At 50.8% G+C, this 17,438-nt stretch overlaps 9 protein-coding genes across 9 annotated transcripts; 5 read left to right on the forward strand and 4 right to left on the reverse strand.

Moving 5' to 3' along the window:
- Positions 1-88: 88 nt before the first annotated feature.
- Positions 89-1,687, reverse strand: MGYG_08660 (hypothetical protein; the record flags this gene model as incomplete). The annotated part of the gene is made up of 5 exons (XM_003169064.1): positions 89-465; positions 525-827; positions 898-1,182; positions 1,248-1,560; positions 1,667-1,687. The coding sequence occupies 5 exons, from the start codon at positions 1,685-1,687 to the stop codon at positions 89-91; spliced, it is 1,299 nt and encodes a 432-aa protein (XP_003169112.1).
- Positions 1,688-2,095: 408 nt separating this feature from the next.
- Positions 2,096-4,190, forward strand: MGYG_08661 (pre-mRNA-splicing factor ATP-dependent RNA helicase prp22; the record flags this gene model as incomplete). Its single annotated transcript, XM_003169065.1, has 3 exons — positions 2,096-2,317; positions 2,389-3,999; positions 4,056-4,190. 3 exons carry the CDS (start codon positions 2,096-2,098, stop codon positions 4,188-4,190), a joined length of 1,968 nt encoding a protein of 655 aa, XP_003169113.1.
- A 341-nt stretch (positions 4,191-4,531) lies between these two features.
- On the forward strand, positions 4,532-5,315 carry MGYG_08662 (hypothetical protein; the record flags this gene model as incomplete). The annotated part of the gene is made up of 2 exons (XM_003169066.1): positions 4,532-4,785; positions 4,889-5,315. The coding sequence occupies 2 exons, from the start codon at positions 4,532-4,534 to the stop codon at positions 5,313-5,315; spliced, it is 681 nt and encodes a 226-aa protein (XP_003169114.1).
- A 306-nt stretch (positions 5,316-5,621) lies between these two features.
- MGYG_08663 (charged multivesicular body protein 6-B) lies at positions 5,622-6,370 on the reverse strand (the record flags this gene model as incomplete). The annotated part of the gene is made up of 3 exons (XM_003169067.1): positions 5,622-5,816; positions 5,877-6,240; positions 6,327-6,370. 3 exons carry the CDS (start codon positions 6,368-6,370, stop codon positions 5,622-5,624), a joined length of 603 nt encoding a protein of 200 aa, XP_003169115.1.
- Positions 6,371-6,663: 293 nt separating this feature from the next.
- MGYG_08664 (ribosome biogenesis ATPase RIX7) lies at positions 6,664-9,009 on the forward strand (the record flags this gene model as incomplete). The annotated part of the gene is made up of 3 exons (XM_003169068.1): positions 6,664-6,723; positions 6,780-7,031; positions 7,090-9,009. The coding sequence occupies 3 exons, from the start codon at positions 6,664-6,666 to the stop codon at positions 9,007-9,009; spliced, it is 2,232 nt and encodes a 743-aa protein (XP_003169116.1).
- A 165-nt stretch (positions 9,010-9,174) lies between these two features.
- Positions 9,175-11,487, reverse strand: MGYG_08665 (eukaryotic ribosome biogenesis protein 1; the record flags this gene model as incomplete). Its single annotated transcript, XM_003169069.1, has 1 exon — positions 9,175-11,487. The coding sequence occupies one exon, from the start codon at positions 11,485-11,487 to the stop codon at positions 9,175-9,177; it is 2,313 nt and encodes a 770-aa protein (XP_003169117.1).
- A 304-nt stretch (positions 11,488-11,791) lies between these two features.
- Positions 11,792-13,194, forward strand: MGYG_08666 (hypothetical protein; the record flags this gene model as incomplete). The annotated part of the gene is made up of 2 exons (XM_003169070.1): positions 11,792-11,909; positions 11,963-13,194. 2 exons carry the CDS (start codon positions 11,792-11,794, stop codon positions 13,192-13,194), a joined length of 1,350 nt encoding a protein of 449 aa, XP_003169118.1.
- Positions 13,195-13,547: 353 nt separating this feature from the next.
- Positions 13,548-15,021, reverse strand: MGYG_08667 (hypothetical protein; the record flags this gene model as incomplete). Its single annotated transcript, XM_003169071.1, has 3 exons — positions 13,548-14,579; positions 14,647-14,821; positions 14,882-15,021. The coding sequence occupies 3 exons, from the start codon at positions 15,019-15,021 to the stop codon at positions 13,548-13,550; spliced, it is 1,347 nt and encodes a 448-aa protein (XP_003169119.1).
- A 442-nt stretch (positions 15,022-15,463) lies between these two features.
- Positions 15,464-16,828, forward strand: MGYG_08668 (kinase activator; the record flags this gene model as incomplete). Its single annotated transcript, XM_003169072.1, has 4 exons — positions 15,464-15,486; positions 15,567-16,000; positions 16,099-16,213; positions 16,288-16,828. The coding sequence occupies 4 exons, from the start codon at positions 15,464-15,466 to the stop codon at positions 16,826-16,828; spliced, it is 1,113 nt and encodes a 370-aa protein (XP_003169120.1).
- Positions 16,829-17,438: the final 610 nt, after the last annotated feature.

Genomic DNA, 17,438 nt, shown 5'->3' on the forward strand with positions numbered 1-17,438 from the left:
CTGATACGATGAGACTGTTACTGGTTGCTACGAAGGATGGATGGTTGAAGAGCTGCTGGTTGATCAATTAATACCCACGGTTATATTACTATGTACTGGTCTTCTCGGACTTCTTTGCAGTGCTGTCCTCGCCCTTGGCCTCCTTTGGCTTGCTCTCCCGCTCGTCGTCGCTGTCTCCCAGGCTGAAGGGGTCGTTGTCTGCTACGGGAGACGGCTCCACGGTCGACAGGGGCTGCCACTTGCTCGACTTGCTGGCCGTGCTGCGGTTGCCGGTCGTGGTGTTATTGCTGTTATTGCTGGTAGTGTTGGCGGTGTTCGCGGCGTTGCTGGAGTACGAGTCCTGGATCTCTTCTGGCGGGCCGTCCTGGAAGGATACCTTGCGCCGGTCGGGCGAGGCAGACGCGCTCTTGGTCGTCTTGAACAGGTCGGGGTTGGCCTGCGGGCGTGGAGGCCGCGGAGGGGGGGCTGCACTTCTATATTAGCATGCACACATACAGGAATAAATAATAATATAGAGAACGTACCCTCGTTGTCTCGTAGCTCTAGAGAGGAAAAGTCGTCGCCGAGGACGTGAGGGTCGGCGTCGTATCTCTCCCGGTCGACGCTGCGGCGGTTGGGATAGTTGGAGTGCTGCTGCTGGTGAAACTGTTGCTGCTGCTGCTGCTGCCGTCCCTGGCCGTACTGTCTCTGGCCATGGCCGTACTGCCCGTCCTCGTCAGACTCGTCCCCGTCCAGTCGTTTCTTGAAGTTCTCCACCCAGGTGTTCACCCGCGACTGTGTCTCCAGGAACCCCTTTCTGATGTTCTCCTTGATAATCGGCAGGTCATCTACCCACTCCCACTCCCATTAGCACTACCCATCCACGCAAAAGAAAAGATGTGATGTATGTATACGCACCGTCGAGGAAGCTGTGTTCCCTGTCGTAGAGCTCGTTCGGCTTCAGACCCTGGCCCCTCTGTCCCGACGCAGGACCATGGTCCCATATAGACGACGACGACTGCTGCTGCTGCTGCGAGTACCCCCGTGCCTGGTCGGTGCCGCTGTAGTGCTCGGCCAGCTGGCGCGCATACCGCTCGTCGTCCTCCAGCTGGCTCTGCGCCGTCGATGTAGCTACCCCGCCAGCACTTGGTCGAGGGGGCACCGCAGGCCTTACTTCCTCCTGTGCATCCGGATCAGACATTCCTTTTGTTGCCCATTAGCTTCTCTTTTCTCCCCATCATCCTGTCAGTCAATTGTCAGAGACGTACCGAGTAATGCGTTGAATGCCCGCTCGACGTTGCCATCGCTCGCAACTACCACCGCCTTGACCACCGGCCCGTCGATGTTAGGGAACGCCTCCCTGAGATCGTCTATTACCCTCTGGTGCGGATTGGGCGCTCGATGCGTTTGCGTCTGGCCCTGGCTCTGCATGTTTGCTGCCAGGTTGAGCTGTGAAGACGACCGGCTGGTGGTGATGGTGGATGTCAGGCCCGTCTCCTGCGGCTCGTCGTCAAAGTCCAGCGGGCGAGCAGTCGTCGGCGATTCTGGGTTCAGTCCCGTTGCTTTCCTCGGTGTGTTTCCCTAGACGCAGTCAGTTTCTACCATCTCTCTCTGTTTCCTCTCTTCCTTTCTGCTTCGTCCAGTGTTAAATGTGCTGCCTGGTGGTGGGTGATGCTGGAATACGCACTGCTTTGTCCGCCTCTGCCATGCTGTCTCTCTGTCTGCCTGCCTGTCACTCGCAGCTGGTTCTATATCACACTCGGTAACTATGCCAGTATATATGTATAACCCAGAGACGATCTCCCTCTCGACTCTGCAGCTGTCAGACAGTTAAGTTACTTATCCAAGTTATCAAGTTCGTCTTCTCCTTTTCTTCTCCTTCTTCCCATGTTTTATTTTGTTAAAGTCAAACTTGTGACGCCATCACTTTTCTTAGTCAGCGAACAAACACTCAATCAAAGTTGAAAGATGCGAACCAAGACATCTACATCTACAGCTACAGCTACAGCTACAACGATAGTACATATATCTACACAATAATACGAGCGAGGGGCTAGGATGATATAGCTCAATAGAGGCACAGGCGCCATGCCAGTTGTTACATGCCCGACCTGCAATGGACGCATTTGATACCCCCGGGCAGTTCGTCGCTGCGCTGTACAAGCCCACAGAGCTGCTGCCAATTGCAAGACACAGACAGGGCCTCCTCTATGCCATTGAAAAGTACCCAGTCGTCATCCTGGTGGGTGAGACAGGCAGCGGGAAGACCACCCAGCTGCCGCAGTTCCTCGACCAGGCCGGATGGTGCAGCGATGGAAAGCAGATTGCCATCACCCAAGTTAGTCCCTCCTTTTCGATTTTGAGTCGATAGAAACATGTACTAAGACAATAACTATTGTATGACGATAGCCGCGTCGAGTGGCAGTGACATCGGTTGCGGCTCGCGTGGCAGGGGAGATGAGATGCCAGCTTGGTCAAGAGGTCGGGTACTCCATCAGATTTGAGGATGTCACTTCGGCCTCGACGCGCATCAAGTTCGTGACAGACGGCTTGCTGCTGAGAGAAGCACTGGTCGACCCGTTGCTGTCTCGCTACTCCGTCATCATGGTCGACGAGGCGCATGAACGCTCAGTCAGTACGGATGTGCTGCTCGGCGTGCTCAAGAAGATCAGGAAGCGAAGGCCAGAGCTGCGCATCATTGTCAGCAGTGCCACGCTAAAAGCCGAAGACTATATGCAGTTTTTCGCTGGCCAGGATGCCCCTGAAGACAATGGCATTGCAAGAATTATTACGCTAGACGGGAAGATGTATCCAGTCGACTGTCTGTACCTGGAGTCCCCTGCAGAAGACTACGTGGAGCGTGCCATAAAGACCGTCTTTGACATACATGCCTCGGAACCTCAGGGAGACATACTTCTGTTTCTCACTGGTAGGGAAGAGATAATATCTGCAACCCAGAAAATCTCAGAGCAGGCTGCCCTTATACCCCAAAGCGCACCAGCACTCGTGCCTGTGCCCCTTTACGCCGGCCTAACAGCTGAGCAGCAACTCTACGCATTCGAACCGGCGGCCGAAAACACACGCAAAGTCATCGTCTCTACCAACGTGGCCGAGGCTTCAGTCACCATCGAAGGTATCGTATATGTAGTCGACTGCGGCTTCTCCAAGCTTCGTGCCTACGATCCATCCACCGGCATCGAAAAGTTGACTACAGTGCCCATCTCAAAGGCTTCAGCCACGCAACGGGCCGGCCGCGCAGGCAGGACCCAGCCAGGGAAATGCTTCCGATTATATACTGAACAAGCCTACCTATCCCTAACCCCGGAGACCACCCCTGAAATCCAACGTGCAAACCTTGCCCCTATCATCCTCCAGCTTAAATCCCTAGGCATTGATAACGTCGTCCGATTTGACTATATATCCTCCCCGCCCTCAGAGCTCTTTGTCCGTGCATTCCAGCTTCTTTCCTCTCTAGGCGCTATAGACGACTACGCCAAACTCACCAAGCCGCTGGGCATCCATATGGCTGAGCTACCCGTCAACCCCATGATGGCCAAAGTCCTACTCAGCTCGACCAAGTTCGGCTGTCTCGATGAAATGCTATCCATAGCAGCCATGACCACTCTCCAGGATGGCATCTGGTTCAACCAGGATGAAAAACGAGGCATATCGCCGTCCATCCGCCAGTTCGCCGTCGAAGAAGGCGACCACCTCACATATCTCAACATCTACCAGGCATTCGTCACCAAGGGAAGAAAGGAAGCCAAATGGTGCAAAGACCATTCTCTCATTCACAAATCCATGATGAAAGCAGTTAGTATTCGCGTCCAGCTTGAAAACCATCTAAAGCGGTTTGGAATCGACTTGGCCAAACGACAGGCGGCAGCAACCACCGAGCAGATCCAGCGTTGTCTCACGACCGGTTTCTTTGCTCATGCAGCTAAGATGCAGCCTGATGGGACGTTCAGAAGTATCACGGGTGGGCTCACATTACATGCTCACCCGAGCTCATTGATGTTTGTAAGTTATTTTCCCTTGTTTCGTCGGCGAGCTTATGGGTTCTGACTTGGTAGTAGAATCGAAAGGCGGAATGGGTTATATTCAATGAGATCTTGCAGACGGGGACAAAGACATTTATCAAGGACATTACCAAGATAGAGAAGGCCTGGCTATTGGAGTATGCGCCAGAGTATTATGAAGTTAAGAAGTAGACTTTAATATATACTACTTATCTTGTATCTTATTTAATTTAGTTTATATACAGGTAAACTATATATAGAAATGTAGTAATACTCGAGCACCCTCAAACCTCGATTAGATACAATCTATCTTCAAAATGGGTGTCCATATCAAGATATGGTAGCTGTAGACTGAAGTTGCGAACGTTGTTGCGAATAATTAGTTATTTGATTTATGGAGAAAATAAATATTATGCTAATTTGATCACAACCCTCACATTGATAGTCACAACATCCCACCAACTCCGCCAACTCATTCAAACATATACCATACCGCATCTACACTGTCTGTATCGTACGATAAAACAGTCAAGATGCCTCATCATCATCATCCTCACGGCGATGACCATGGCTGTCACGGTGAAGCAGGCCATGATCACAGCAATGATATCACCCCCGCGCTGCAGTCTCTTCTTTACAAGCAAGTCGACTTCGACAAGATCGAGACCATGAATGAATCTGAGCCAAAAGCCGGTGCTGCCATAGTTAAAAAGACGTGGGATCAGCGACTCGAAGATGAGCCTCAGCTTGAAAGTGATGCAGATGAACAACTGCTCATGCATGTTCCGTCAGTGATACCCCATACCCCTCGATAATACATCTTATTCAAACCATCTCTATTAAGCAAAGTTGTATATCCTGGAGTTGAACTCGGTGCTAACTTGATACAGATTCACGGGACAAGTGAAGTTACACTCAGTCCTGATCTACGCTGCGCCGTCCCCCTCGGCCCCAAACACAGTCAAACTATTTAGAAACAGACCCGACATGGATTTCTCCACTGCTTCGGACCTTGCACCTACACAGACAATTTCTATCCCGCAGGCTCTGACCGGCTCTCAAGCAGATGTAATAGAAATGCCGCTGAACAGGGCACTCTGGAACGGAACTACGTCTGTCACATTATTCTTTGAAGATAACTGGAGCCAGGGCGAGGAAGACGTCACGAAAGTTGGATATGTGGGCTTTAAGGGTGATTTTATGGCTTTGAACAAGGAGCCGATTTCTTTCTTGTATGAAGCTGCTGCGAACCCCAAGGATCATACTGTAATCCAGGGGGTTGATGGAGTGGGCAAGACTATTGGAAGTGGAAACTAATTCGGATGTGTCTGCTGTATGTATTGGACTATACTCAGCAACCTTTTTCATGCGATAAAAAGCGATAGACTGACAGTGTTCTCCATAACCGAATCACATTAAAATGGAATCTACTCATTGCATTTCCCCTTGATCTAAATAACCACAAGAGTCTCGATGTATATACATATACATACGTTATAGAGAGTGTATGTATAAGATGCAGCCCAACAATGCAAAGAGTCCTGAAACTCCGACAGATGTCGCTATGCAAGTCTAATGTTGAGATAAAAGAAAAGAAAAAACCTCCCAACAGCTGGTCAGCCGCTACTCGGCAATAGGTTCTCGTACTCTTTCAGGGGCTGCTTCTTGTGGCTGTTCTGCCTCATTTTCCAGTGAGGTTTTCGGTGCGCTGGGGAGTTTTACTCGGTTCGTCACTTGTAGTTCAAGTTTCTCGAGTTCATCTTCCACCTCCTCCTCGTCCTGGTTGGATATCTGCCCCTTAAGCAGCTCAGTGATTTCCTAAAGAGTGTCTGTTAAAATCTAGACCATAGAGCAGCTAGCTACGTAGCATGATCTCACCTCTTGATAAGCTCTTGCTTCCTCTGTTTCACCCATGAGTTTCTCAACGCCTTCTATACCGCCCATCTCACGATGTATAGTCTGCAGCACCTTGTTGCCCTGACTCAAACCGAATAAGATATCCTTCTGTACCAAAGCAAACTCCACGCTACCAGTTAGCTTCTCCAGCTGCTCAAGCTGTAAATCCGTCTTTTCCAGTAGAGACTGCTGGTATTTCTTCCGTCGCAGCGCTAGTAGCGCTCGCGGGCGGTCGTTCCGCGCAAGACATTGCTTTGCAATATCAGTCTCCCGGTCTGTAAGTACCGTTATCCGCTTCTGGTACTGCTGCAGCTTATCGCGCTGGTTCTTCAGGTCAAGTATGGCCCTGGTTTAATTACAGTCAGTCAAGTCAGTTTGTGCCAGCCAGCCGGAATGTGCGATGACGTTCTGCGTCACAAGGCAGAAACGCACTTATCTTGCGCAGAAATCTTATGTGTGCTCCCGGTGTTCCCCATATTTGCTATATCCGTTCTTCCGTGTCCAAGGCAACCCTGACATCCTCTTTCATGGCAGTTAACAGCTCTACCTCGCCGTCGTTGACGTTGTCGACGTTGTTCAAACTGCTGACCTTTTTGGTCAAAGCGCATGCTTATCGATAAGAGATTAAAGTTTGGTCTTATCTACAGGAAAAATAAAATGCCGAAAGCTTATTTTATTTTATTTTTATCTTTTTTTTTTCTTTTTGGTGAATTTGACAGATGAAGTTGTGGGCGGACGAGAAGATATTGGACGGTGCTAGATACTGAAGATGGCTCCAAGGTACCGTGGAAACAAGTCGACTAGCCTGGGACATGGCCTCGATAAAGAAGTAAGCCAAGTTCGGAGCTGCGACACTACCAATTGACCTAACGGGGTGTACTCTAGATATACCAGGCAATCCGCAAGCTCGATGAGCAGCACCTAGAAGAAACAGGCGAAGCCCAGCCTTTATATGCGCATCTTATATACGACAAGATACGGCGATCAAATTCAAGCTTAAACCGCAGGCCGCGGAAGGTGCTAGAAGATAGCATAGAAAGGGTGCTGGACATCTTCAAGCAGGACCGGGCAGCAGAAGACGATGCAGATGTTATAGAGGGTGACTTTGAGGGCCTCGAGGAGCCTAAACCAGAGGTAGTATGTCTTTATTGATCCCATTGACATATTGCCGGCTGGGTTCTAACAATGTTTGTAGGAATCAAATGGTCTAAATAAGAGCATCGTGAACATGTGGGCTCCTCAGCCAAAACCTCCACCATCGCCGCAGAAAGGCTCAGAAAATACAACTCCAGATGTACCATCATCGCGAGTGACAGCGAACAAACGTCGAGTTATGGGAGCAGAGTCCGCCCCCAAACGACGAAAACCAGAGAGTTCAATTGATAAGTCGCCGCCAACCCATGTGAGCTTGGCTGATCTGGGAGGAGTGGACGATGTCATCCAGCAACTTGAAGAGTTGATTGTTCTCCCAATGACAAGACCACAGATATTTTCTGCATCAAATGTACAACCTCCTCGTGGAGTTCTGCTTCATGGGCCGCCAGGTTGCGGTAAAACTATGATAGCCAATGCATTTGCCGCCGAGTTGGGTGTCCCCTTCATTGCGATATCTGCGCCGTCCATCATTTCGGGAATGTCAGGCGAATCTGAAAAGGCGCTACGTGACCACTTTGAGGAAGCCAGGAGAGTGGCGCCTTGTCTGATATTTATGGATGAAATCGATGCTATAACCCCTAAGCGTGAGAGCGCACAGCGAGAGATGGAGAAACGAATTGTTGCCCAGTTGCTCACCTGTATGGACGACTTGGCTTTGGCGAAAACTGATGGGAAACCTGTGATTGTATTGGCGGCTACTAATCGCCCCGATAGCCTTGATCCTGCATTGCGTCGTGGAGGCCGATTTGATAAGGAGATTAACCTGACAGTTCCCAGTGAGCCTGTAAGGGAACAGATCCTTCGGGCTTTGACAAGGGAAATGAATCTAGCGGATGATCTAGATTTTAAATTCCTTGCAAAGGGAACTGCTGGTTTCGTCGGCGCTGATTTGAACGACTTGGTTTCAACGGCTGCAACAGCTGCTATAAAAAGATACCTAGACCTGTTAAAATCAACTACAGGAGAAGAAATGGATATAGAAGAAGAACCTCCAGCTGGAGTGAGCAAAAAGGTCATGGAGCTGCGCCAGCTCATCAAGCGCGCTCGTGAGACTCCTCATGAAGCTGATCCACAGATCTACGTCTCCAACCAAGACTTCCTTACTGCTCTTCCCAAGATCCAACCGTCGTCCAAACGAGAAGGATTTGCGACAATACCTGCCACTACCTGGGCTGACATTGGCTCTCTTGGATCCGTACGAGAGGAACTTGTTACAGCCATTGTTGAACCGATACGCAACCCGGAGATTTACTCTCGAGTCGGAATATCCGCCCCCACCGGTGTCTTGCTCTGGGGCCCGCCAGGCTGTGGTAAGACTTTGCTTGCAAAGGCCGTGGCCAACGAATCTCGGGCGAACTTCATCAGTATCAAGGGCCCCGAACTGCTCAACAAGTATGTGGGAGAGTCTGAACGTGCTGTTCGGCAGGTGTTCTCTCGAGCCCGGTCCTCGGTCCCATGTGTTATCTTCTTCGATGAGCTGGATGCTTTGGTCCCGCGACGAGATGATACCATGTCAGAAGCATCGGCTCGCGTTGTTAATACGCTACTTACAGAGCTTGATGGGCTTGGGAGCTCGAGAAATGGAATATATGTGATAGCGGCAACCAACAGGCCTGATATTATTGACCCAGCCATGCTACGTCCTGGTCGTCTTGAGACGTTATTGTTTGTGAACTTGCCAGGACGAGACGAGCGAGCAGAAGTGCTACGGACACTCATACGGAAATTGCCCATTGAAATGACAGACGAGCTAGTGGAACTTGCTCGATCGTGTGAAGGATTTAGTGGAGCAGACCTGGGCTCTTTGCTCCGCCGAGCTGGCTATTCTGCGATCAAGAGGAGAGATACGATCAAACTCGAAGACTTTGTCGCTGCAAAGAAAGAGATACGGCCTAGTGTAACTGATATGAAGAAATACGAACGCCTGAAGAAGGACTGGGGAGGTGGAAGCGCCTTTTAGTATATCAAATAAAGCATGCTGCTGGTTGATCAAATTTTGTATTGCATATTGATACCCCCCCTGTTTTTGCAATAAAATAGACTCTCTTGGTTGCTGAAAGAATATTAGACTGGCTCTATGAATATAAATTAAAACGCTTCAATTAGGCCATTTTTTATATCTAAACTACATCCAAAGTCTACATGTGCCATCTGCGCCCGCACTGACACACCATGCCTCTCTAGGATGCCAGTCAACATCCAACACACCCAAGTCTCCAACAACCTTATGTCCACGAAGGACTTTTAATGGAACAATGTTTGCATTGCTCATGAGATCTCCTGTTACACTGCCGTGGAAGATCTGAAGAAGACCGTCATCACTAGAATCAATGAAGAGAGGGTACCGAGGGTGGTATTTCACGGCTCGAATAGCTTTGCTGTGGTAGCGTAGGGCTTTATATGGCCGATCAGATAAGTCAACGTCATGCCAGAGCAGACGACGATCATACGATCCAACAATCAAGTTATCACCTGAGGTAACAGATGAAGTTGGATGAATGTCGAAAGATGATATCCAGCGCGCACCGGGTTGTAGGATCTTCAACAAAGATTGGCGAGAGAGGTCGTACGATCGAATGACCCGTTGGTTGGCAACGTAGAGGATGGGTTTTGCGGGGTGGAAATGAGCTACCTGAGGAGGACCACCTCCCTTGAGGCGCTTGCGGAATGGGTATTGTGTTGAGTGTTTTGAAAGGGTATGGATAGCAGTTGCGAGTGAGGCGGGAGTTGCTGATGCAGGGCAAACGGTGACAAAGTAATCACCGCGTCGATGCCATGATATCGACTTGACGATATGTCCTAGTGGGATCGTTGCATATACACCGTTTTCAGCGAGAGAGGGCAGAGGTCGAGCCCATTGGACTTTAGATCCTTTTTGCTCAGTGCTCTGAGAACCCTTCGAAGCCGTGGCAGCGTAACCCCATCCGGCATCCACTACGTCAAGACTGGCTGATTCAAGCTCAGGGCTGAGGATGTCTGGTATCATGAGGTATACAGCATCACCTGCGGCAGCGGATAGAACAACAGCGTCCTTTCCAGGTCTCCATCGAACGACATTAATGGGCCCATCATCGTTCAACTGAACACTCCAGAGTTGACGGCCTGTGAGAAGTTCCCACACTCGGACTGTACCGTCATCTCCACCGCTGGCTAGCCAAAGTCCTGTTGGGTCAACAGCAACACTACGCACACGTCCCTTGTGGCCACGGAATAGTGCGGAACAGGTAGTTGGGAAGGGTTTTAGCTCCTCTGGACTGGGTAACTTTGGAAGCAAACTGGCTGGGTCGATGTTTAGCTTGTTCCTGCGTACTCTTGGAGCCAGGTACAGGTCAAGACAGCGTTCGAATTTCTCCTTAACGAAAGCCTCAAACCCAGGAACTTTCCGAAGTGAGCCATAGTCTCTTGGTAAGAAGGGCTTCTCGCGGTCCTCTGGGTCCTGTTTCTCCCAGGCTCGTCTCTCCTTTTCGTCAGGTAGATACTCTGGAGGAGGATGGTAACTCTCCTCGTAGCCTGGTGGTGGTAGCTTCGGCGCAGGAATGTGCATGGGGTGATCATCTCGGGGTGTCTCGTTGGCCCAGAGATCGAAAGTCTGGATGTTATCCTGAGATTCGTCCTCTTCCGCTGGTGGTTTGAACGGCAATATTCTTCCCTCTCGAATCGCCTTCACCATCTTCATCACTCGCTTGGCTTCATGTTTGGAGGCCACGAATCTCCTCTTGGGCTCAGGAGCAGCACTCAATGGCATAATCTCTTCTTTGCTTGTGAAATATTCGACGGTTGGCTGGTACGGGTTATATCCATCTTGGGTGACTTCGTTCATCTGTAGTTTGCTGAGCAGGGTGAGCTCGTCCTGGCTCAATTGCAGAGGTTTGCCTGTGGCTGGGTCAGTTAATCCAGTCCATCCCTTTGGTATTTCAATAGTGTCAAGCAGCGCATCCAATGCCTCCCCCTTGGCTGGGCGCATAATCTTCTTTCCATTGATATTATATCCGATGTGCGGGTAGGCATCATAAAAGGATGTAGGGATATTCCCAATTGTATTGGCTTCTTCGTCGACTTCAGACAGGTCTGAGTTATCATCCGGGTTTATCTCATCATAAATATACCGATCATTGCCATTCGCGTCCTTCGTTATGCGGTAATTGACAGTATCTTGATCTTCGTCCTCCGAATCCTGAACCGCAACACTGCTCATTTTCCCTAGCTTTCCATTTTTAGTGTGAACCGGCAGCTCGCCCTTTGAAACTAAGCCATCCTCTATCGACTCGTCCTCGCTCTCGTCACTGAAGTCATCTATCAGCTCGATGTCTGATTCCTCGTCCGAGCTCTCTGAACCGGACGAATCGAAGCGAAACTCCTCGCCGGACACGACATGAGTGTCTGCCTCGACATCCTTTGTGACAGCCTTGCGCTTCTTGGACTCCGTCGACGGCGCCATCCTCGAATCTCCCACTGCTCGGTCTTTTTCTTCAGCTTCCTCTGCTTCTGCTTCTGCTTATTTTCTTCTTTTTCATTGACTTTTTGTAGATTTTTTTTTTCTTAAAGTCGAAAAAAGTGGGTCCCAAAGGAAGCTGATTACGTAAGAAGTTAAATCTCACGATGACATCAAGAAGTCGCGGGAGCAAAAGCAAGAACGAGCGACTTTCAGCGATTGTATGTTCGATACACGGTCGAGAGATCGTGGGTATTGAGAGCGGGATAAGATACTTCGATCCATACGTTTGTGGCTTGGGTCCGGACAGATGGCTGGCGCAGAGCAGGGGGAGGTTGATTGGCTGGACGAGGCTATCAAGGCGGCGTCACAGCGATCTAAAAAGCTGGAGGAAGCCCCGAAAAGACATGCAGCCTGTGATGAGTGCAGTGAGTGGTGTCTATGTTCTGCTTGCTCCGAGAAGGTACTAACATTCAGCCAGGAAGGCGGAAGCTAAAGTGCACAGGGGAACTAGATGGATGCACTCGATGCTATAGACATGGCCTGTACTGTCACTATTCATTTCAGAAGCAGATGGGCCGGCCGCCAAAGACATATACCAGTTTAAACGGGTTCGGCAGCAAGACGGAGTCTCGTAGCCTGGCGTTGACAGCAGAAGACCCTAGTCTGGCCTATAGCACGCCGGATGCGCTGGGAGCACTTGAAGCAAGCAACATGTGTCCCGCCATCTACAAGACGTTCATGAAGAATACGTATGACATCCGGCCCGGACCATTTATGAGTGATGGACCCTTGTCAGGAGGTGGTGAGCTCCTATCAAATGTTACATCAGGGTCGACTTCAGTCACATCAGCGGCAACTGTCCCCAGAGATATAGACTATTCTTCTATCTCATCCATGTTCACGCCGGGGATGACACCAAACACAAGTACGGATGCAAATACAGTTACATCTACACCTACAACCGTAAATACGATAACAAATACAAGTACAAGTACAAATACTACCGGCTCTGGACCCTCGGCCTTCCCCCAGATACTGGCCCCATGTCCCTGCCTATCCCATCTATACCTCTCCCTGAGCTCCCTTGCAACACTTAACTCATTCCCACTCTCCCCAAATACCCTCATAACACTATACAACGCCTCCAAGACTGCCATCGGAGTTCTTAGGTGTAACATCTGTCCCACGGCATATAGCTCTGCAGTGCAAAACCTGATGCTGCTGGGAACCTTGCTCACATGCATGGCAAATTCATGGCTCGAGATGTCGTTACAGGACGGACAACAGCTGGCGATGGAAATGCTCGACCAGCCTACCATTGACTCGTTACCGGCTGACGAGGGGGCACGAAATGCTTACTTAAAAACTTGGTTGCATGAGCTGGTACGGTATGGCGTTATAGGACACATCACACCTCCCAATGCAGCGCTTGTGCAGAGCCAGTGTGACGAGAGCCCGAATCTGCTTGGACTGGTAGAGGAGATGGAGGCACGGCAGAGGCGGTGGCATGCTGAGCGGCTGCCGATGGTTAACCCTAGCTGCCCGCGGCAAGGGGTGCAAGATTTATCACCGGCTAATGTAGATGCAGCTGCTACGGACGATGGGGCTGTCGAGCGCAAAGATCCTGATTATCTGTGCCTGCGGATAGCCGGCAATGCGAGACAAGTAATCGACCGGGTTTGGCTTCAGTGCAGAGGAGTTGCAAAATAGAAAATGAGATTCATGACTGTAGATAGAGTGTTATGGGTATATATATTCAAATCAGCCCCTGTCTGGACGGGGAAGGTTCATCTTTAGCCAGTTACTTTATTATTATTCCTCCTTTATATTGTCTTTCTCTTCTCTCGTAGCTAGAATACATACATGGATAGGCATGCACCGTCGACTATCTGGGGTATTTCTTCGTGTTTTTCGTGTTTTTCTTTTTGGTAGCTTGTCTATTAGGCTAAAATTGGGTGGACGTTGTTGTTAACTGCTGTGGTATCTGTTTGGGGGAAATCAGGGGTAGGTCGGGGTTGGGGAAAGAGAAATAAAAGGGCGGATCAAATAAATACATGTAGACACTACTCGTCATCGTCATCATCAACAACGTATCTATGTTTCTTCCGTGCCTGAGGAGAAGCCTCTTTCTGACCGGGTGACTGTGGCCGAGATGCTTTACCACTGGGCTTCGCAGGTTGGACGTCGTCGTCGATCTCACCCTCGGCATCCATGTCTTCATCCTCAGCCTCTTCTTCTTCCTCTTCCTCGTCTTCCTCGATCTCAGGCTCTTCGTCACTCCCAACCAGGAACCCGTCATCTTCATCGTACTCGTCTTCACGCGTACGGCCTCTTCGATCATAGTCGTCTTCTTCATCCGAGTAGATCTCGTCACGACGACGGGGTTTGCGGGCACCAGGCCTCTTTGCTCCAGCACGGGACTTGGTGGTACCCATGTCCTCGTCCCCTTCAAGGCCGGCGATGGTAAGACCTGCTGCACCTGAGCGCTGGAATGTGGTACTTCGTCTGCCACGGTCGACTTCTCGCTCAGCAGCAGCCTGTCGCTTACGAGCTTCACGCAGCTTCTCTCGCTCAGCCTGTTCGGCCTGTTTCTTGGCCAGCTCAGGGTCCTGCTTGACTTCGATGATGGCCACTGATCCGTCTGCCGTCTTCTTACCGCTTCGTGAAGCTGCGGCAAGGGACTCCTGTAGCCTCTGCACTGCATCGTCTGTCTCGACTGTGGACGGGAGAATGCTGAGGGAGGAAGTGATGCGTGAGGTGAGACGGATGACTGAGGATGCTTCTGCTGCCACACCGAGGTATGTGTGAGACTCCAGGTCGGGATCGTACTCTTCTCGCTTGCCGGGTCTGCTAGACTGCGCGAGTGCCTTAGAGGATATCCTGTACTGTTCTGTTGGGTTTGAGGCAAGCTGGAGGGTCATGGAGCCGTCAGACCAGCGTATTATCCTGGCATTGGACTGGAGCTCGCCGCCGTCCGGGCTGGTCCTCCAGCAGAGCGAGGTCGATGCAGAGGAGAATGGAGGTGCAACGTATGTCTCTGGATTAAAATCTTCCGACTCTATCGAGAGAAAGTTTGGTATAGCGCAATTGAACAACTAAGAGCAGCATCAGCATATGTTTTGCATCTCTAATATCTCTCTGCAGTGTGCCGGCGGTACCAACCTGTCCGTCTGTGGTCTCTGGCTCGGGAGCTCGTCCCAGGCTCAGGTCCATGATATTCAGTGTCCTGTTGTAGTCCACGCCGTCCTCTTCCATGGGAGACCCAGCTCGGTCGTATCGTCCCTCGTCGTCGCCCGAGTCGAGCTCGACGTCGTCCAGCTTCCGCCGTCTGTCTCGCCTAGCCGGCCCGTCAGTGTCTCTTCAGCAGGGGGTATACCCGTGGTCAAGGGCAACATACACATCATCCTCGTCCTCTTCTTCGTCCCCTGAGCCAAACAGGCCCATGTCACCGTCGTCGTCCAGCGCAGGCGGGCTGTTCTCCATGACCTCGTCCTCGAGCTCGTCCTGCGCCTTTCTGGGTGACTCGTCCACGTCCATTGTAGAGGCAGCAATGATATATCAGGAAGACCAAGGAGCAGCAGATCACAGCAAGTAAAAGAGCAGTCTCTCAGCAGTTTTTCTTCCTGTCTCCTGTCTTCAGTCTGCCTGTCTGCCAAAGATGAAGCTCTCAAAGGTGAAAACCGGCCCTTAGTAAATCCGAGATAAGTCAAATAAGCGCAGGTCAAACTAGTTTGTCAGAGACTCTGGCTTCACCCTGGATGATAACAAAACGGAATAAGCAGAAAGCAGTGCAGACGCAGTGAAGCAGAAAGAGAGGAAAAACAGAGAAGAAGAGGGCCAGAAGATACAGAAGAAGAGAGAGACAGAGCCTGACAGTGACTGACAGCAGTCTTTCTCCTGCCTCCAGGCCTGCCTCTGCTGCTGCTATCACAAAAGGACCCTGGATCTCACCAGCCAGATCTCCCAGTGCGCCCGGACAATGTCAAACTTCTTCCAGAGCGTGTAAGTGGCCTCGACGGGCGTTCGAGTCTTTCTCTCTCCTCCTGCTCTCCTGCTCTGGTGTCCGATACTGACTGCAGCAGGCGGCAGGGCTTCGGTCGCGGGTCGAACAAGAGCAGCAACAACGCCGCCGCCAGCAGCGCCGGCAACACCGCCAGCAACACGCCCAGCGGCAGCATCAACAGCACCACCAACAACAATAGCAGCCACAGTAGCAGCCACAATAACAACAACACCGGCAACACGCACAGCGGGAACAATGGCGGCAGCAGTCTACACCGGGCGGCCGACGGCGCGGGCTTCTCGCCTGGCTTCCCCCACGGTCAAGCAGCGATGCCCGCCCCTCCATCGGCATCTCAGGCGGCCATGGAGCAGCAGCCCGCGCAGCCCGACCAGCGCGACTCGATCAAGTACTTCTTCCAGGAGAAGTACGCCTCGCTGAACGTCAAGGGCAACTTCCTGACCCTCTGTGCCTGTCCGAAGAACGTCGAGCTCGGCGAGTGGCTTGCTCACCAGGGTTAGTCGGTCCACTGTTTCACCTGCCAATTTACACAACACCGGTGCCAGATATCTGTCAAAAACTAAAGGGGCTCGCGGCTAACACATTGTCTACAGTGGTCGAACAGAATCGTCTGCTCCATGGCATGCTGCAGGTCATACAGGAGATCAACAGTATCACTGGATACCCGATCTGTAACGAGATGACATGTCCCACCATGTCTGCTGGGAAGTAAGTAGCATACAACTTCATCATTGTTCATGCCCATGCCCATGTCCATGCCCATGCTAACATAACATACACAGCCTGACTTATACCTGGCTGGTCGACGGCAAGGCGGCAAGGATATCGGCGCCCAAGTTCATTAACCGGGTCGAGAAGTGGATTGTCAGCAAGATCCACGACCCGGTTATGTTCCCTACCGACCCCGTCTCCGCAACCCCCATCACCTTTGGCTACACCGAGCAGGCTAACGGAGAGGTCCCCAGTGGACAGCCGCAGCCGCAGCAGCAGCAGGCCACCGACCCGTCGCAGGACTGGATCGGCAAGTCCAGCGGCTTCCCGCCTACCTTCTACAAGGACTGCCAGGGCATCATGAAGCAGATGTTCCGCTGCTACGCCCATCTCTACCACGGCCACTGGGAGAACCCCTTCTGGCATATCAACAAGCACGAGGTGCTCAACATGTGCTTTGTCCACTTTGTCACCGTCGCCAAGTACTACAAACTGGTGTCAGACAAGGAGCTCGAGCCCATGCAGCCCCTGATTGATATCTACACCAAGCAGGAGAAGATCCCTCCCGAAGCCCTTGCCGGTCACTGGGCTCAGCACTCCTCGCAGTCCTGATCACACACACACGCACCCTTGATCAAAAATCAAAACAAAGACATACAAAAAAAAGGGATAAATCAACGCAAAAATAAGGGGGTCGGTTGGTTACATGGTTGACCGCCTGTTGGTGGAAGTTCTCATTGTTTCTTCCTGTTAGCGAGTCATTAGGGCTTAAGCTGAGGCATCTATCTGACTGGGATATGGATCATTTTGTCTTCTTCTTCATCATTCTTTTCTATTTGGCCTTTTCTCTTCTCCTTGTTCTTTTCATGATATCTCTATTTAACATGCTATTCTCATGAAGTGGACGTCATCCATCTGGCCAGGCAGCTTTTAGACTAAAACAGTCAAGCAAGCGAATCTCATCCTCTTTTTACTTTTCCCTTTATCTTCTTCTTCTTCTCTCACAATCTATCATCTCCGTCACTATCTATGGCTGTCTAATCACTATCAATATTCAATGTCTACCTCTAGTTCTTTATATTTGTATGTGAATTGAAATCCCACTTCACGTGATGATAAAAAAAGCCTGCCAAGTCCCAGATAGGAAATCAGCTTTCTCTCTCGCTTCTTGCGATTTTCCTTCCCGCGGGCAAAGCAGAAAACTTGCGACTGGCTGTGATTC

The sequence above is a fragment of the Nannizzia gypsea genome, genomic scaffold, assembly GCF_000150975.2.
Source record: "Nannizzia gypsea CBS 118893 supercont1.10 genomic scaffold, whole genome shotgun sequence".
Lineage (NCBI taxonomy): Eukaryota > Fungi > Ascomycota > Eurotiomycetes > Onygenales > Arthrodermataceae > Nannizzia > Nannizzia gypsea.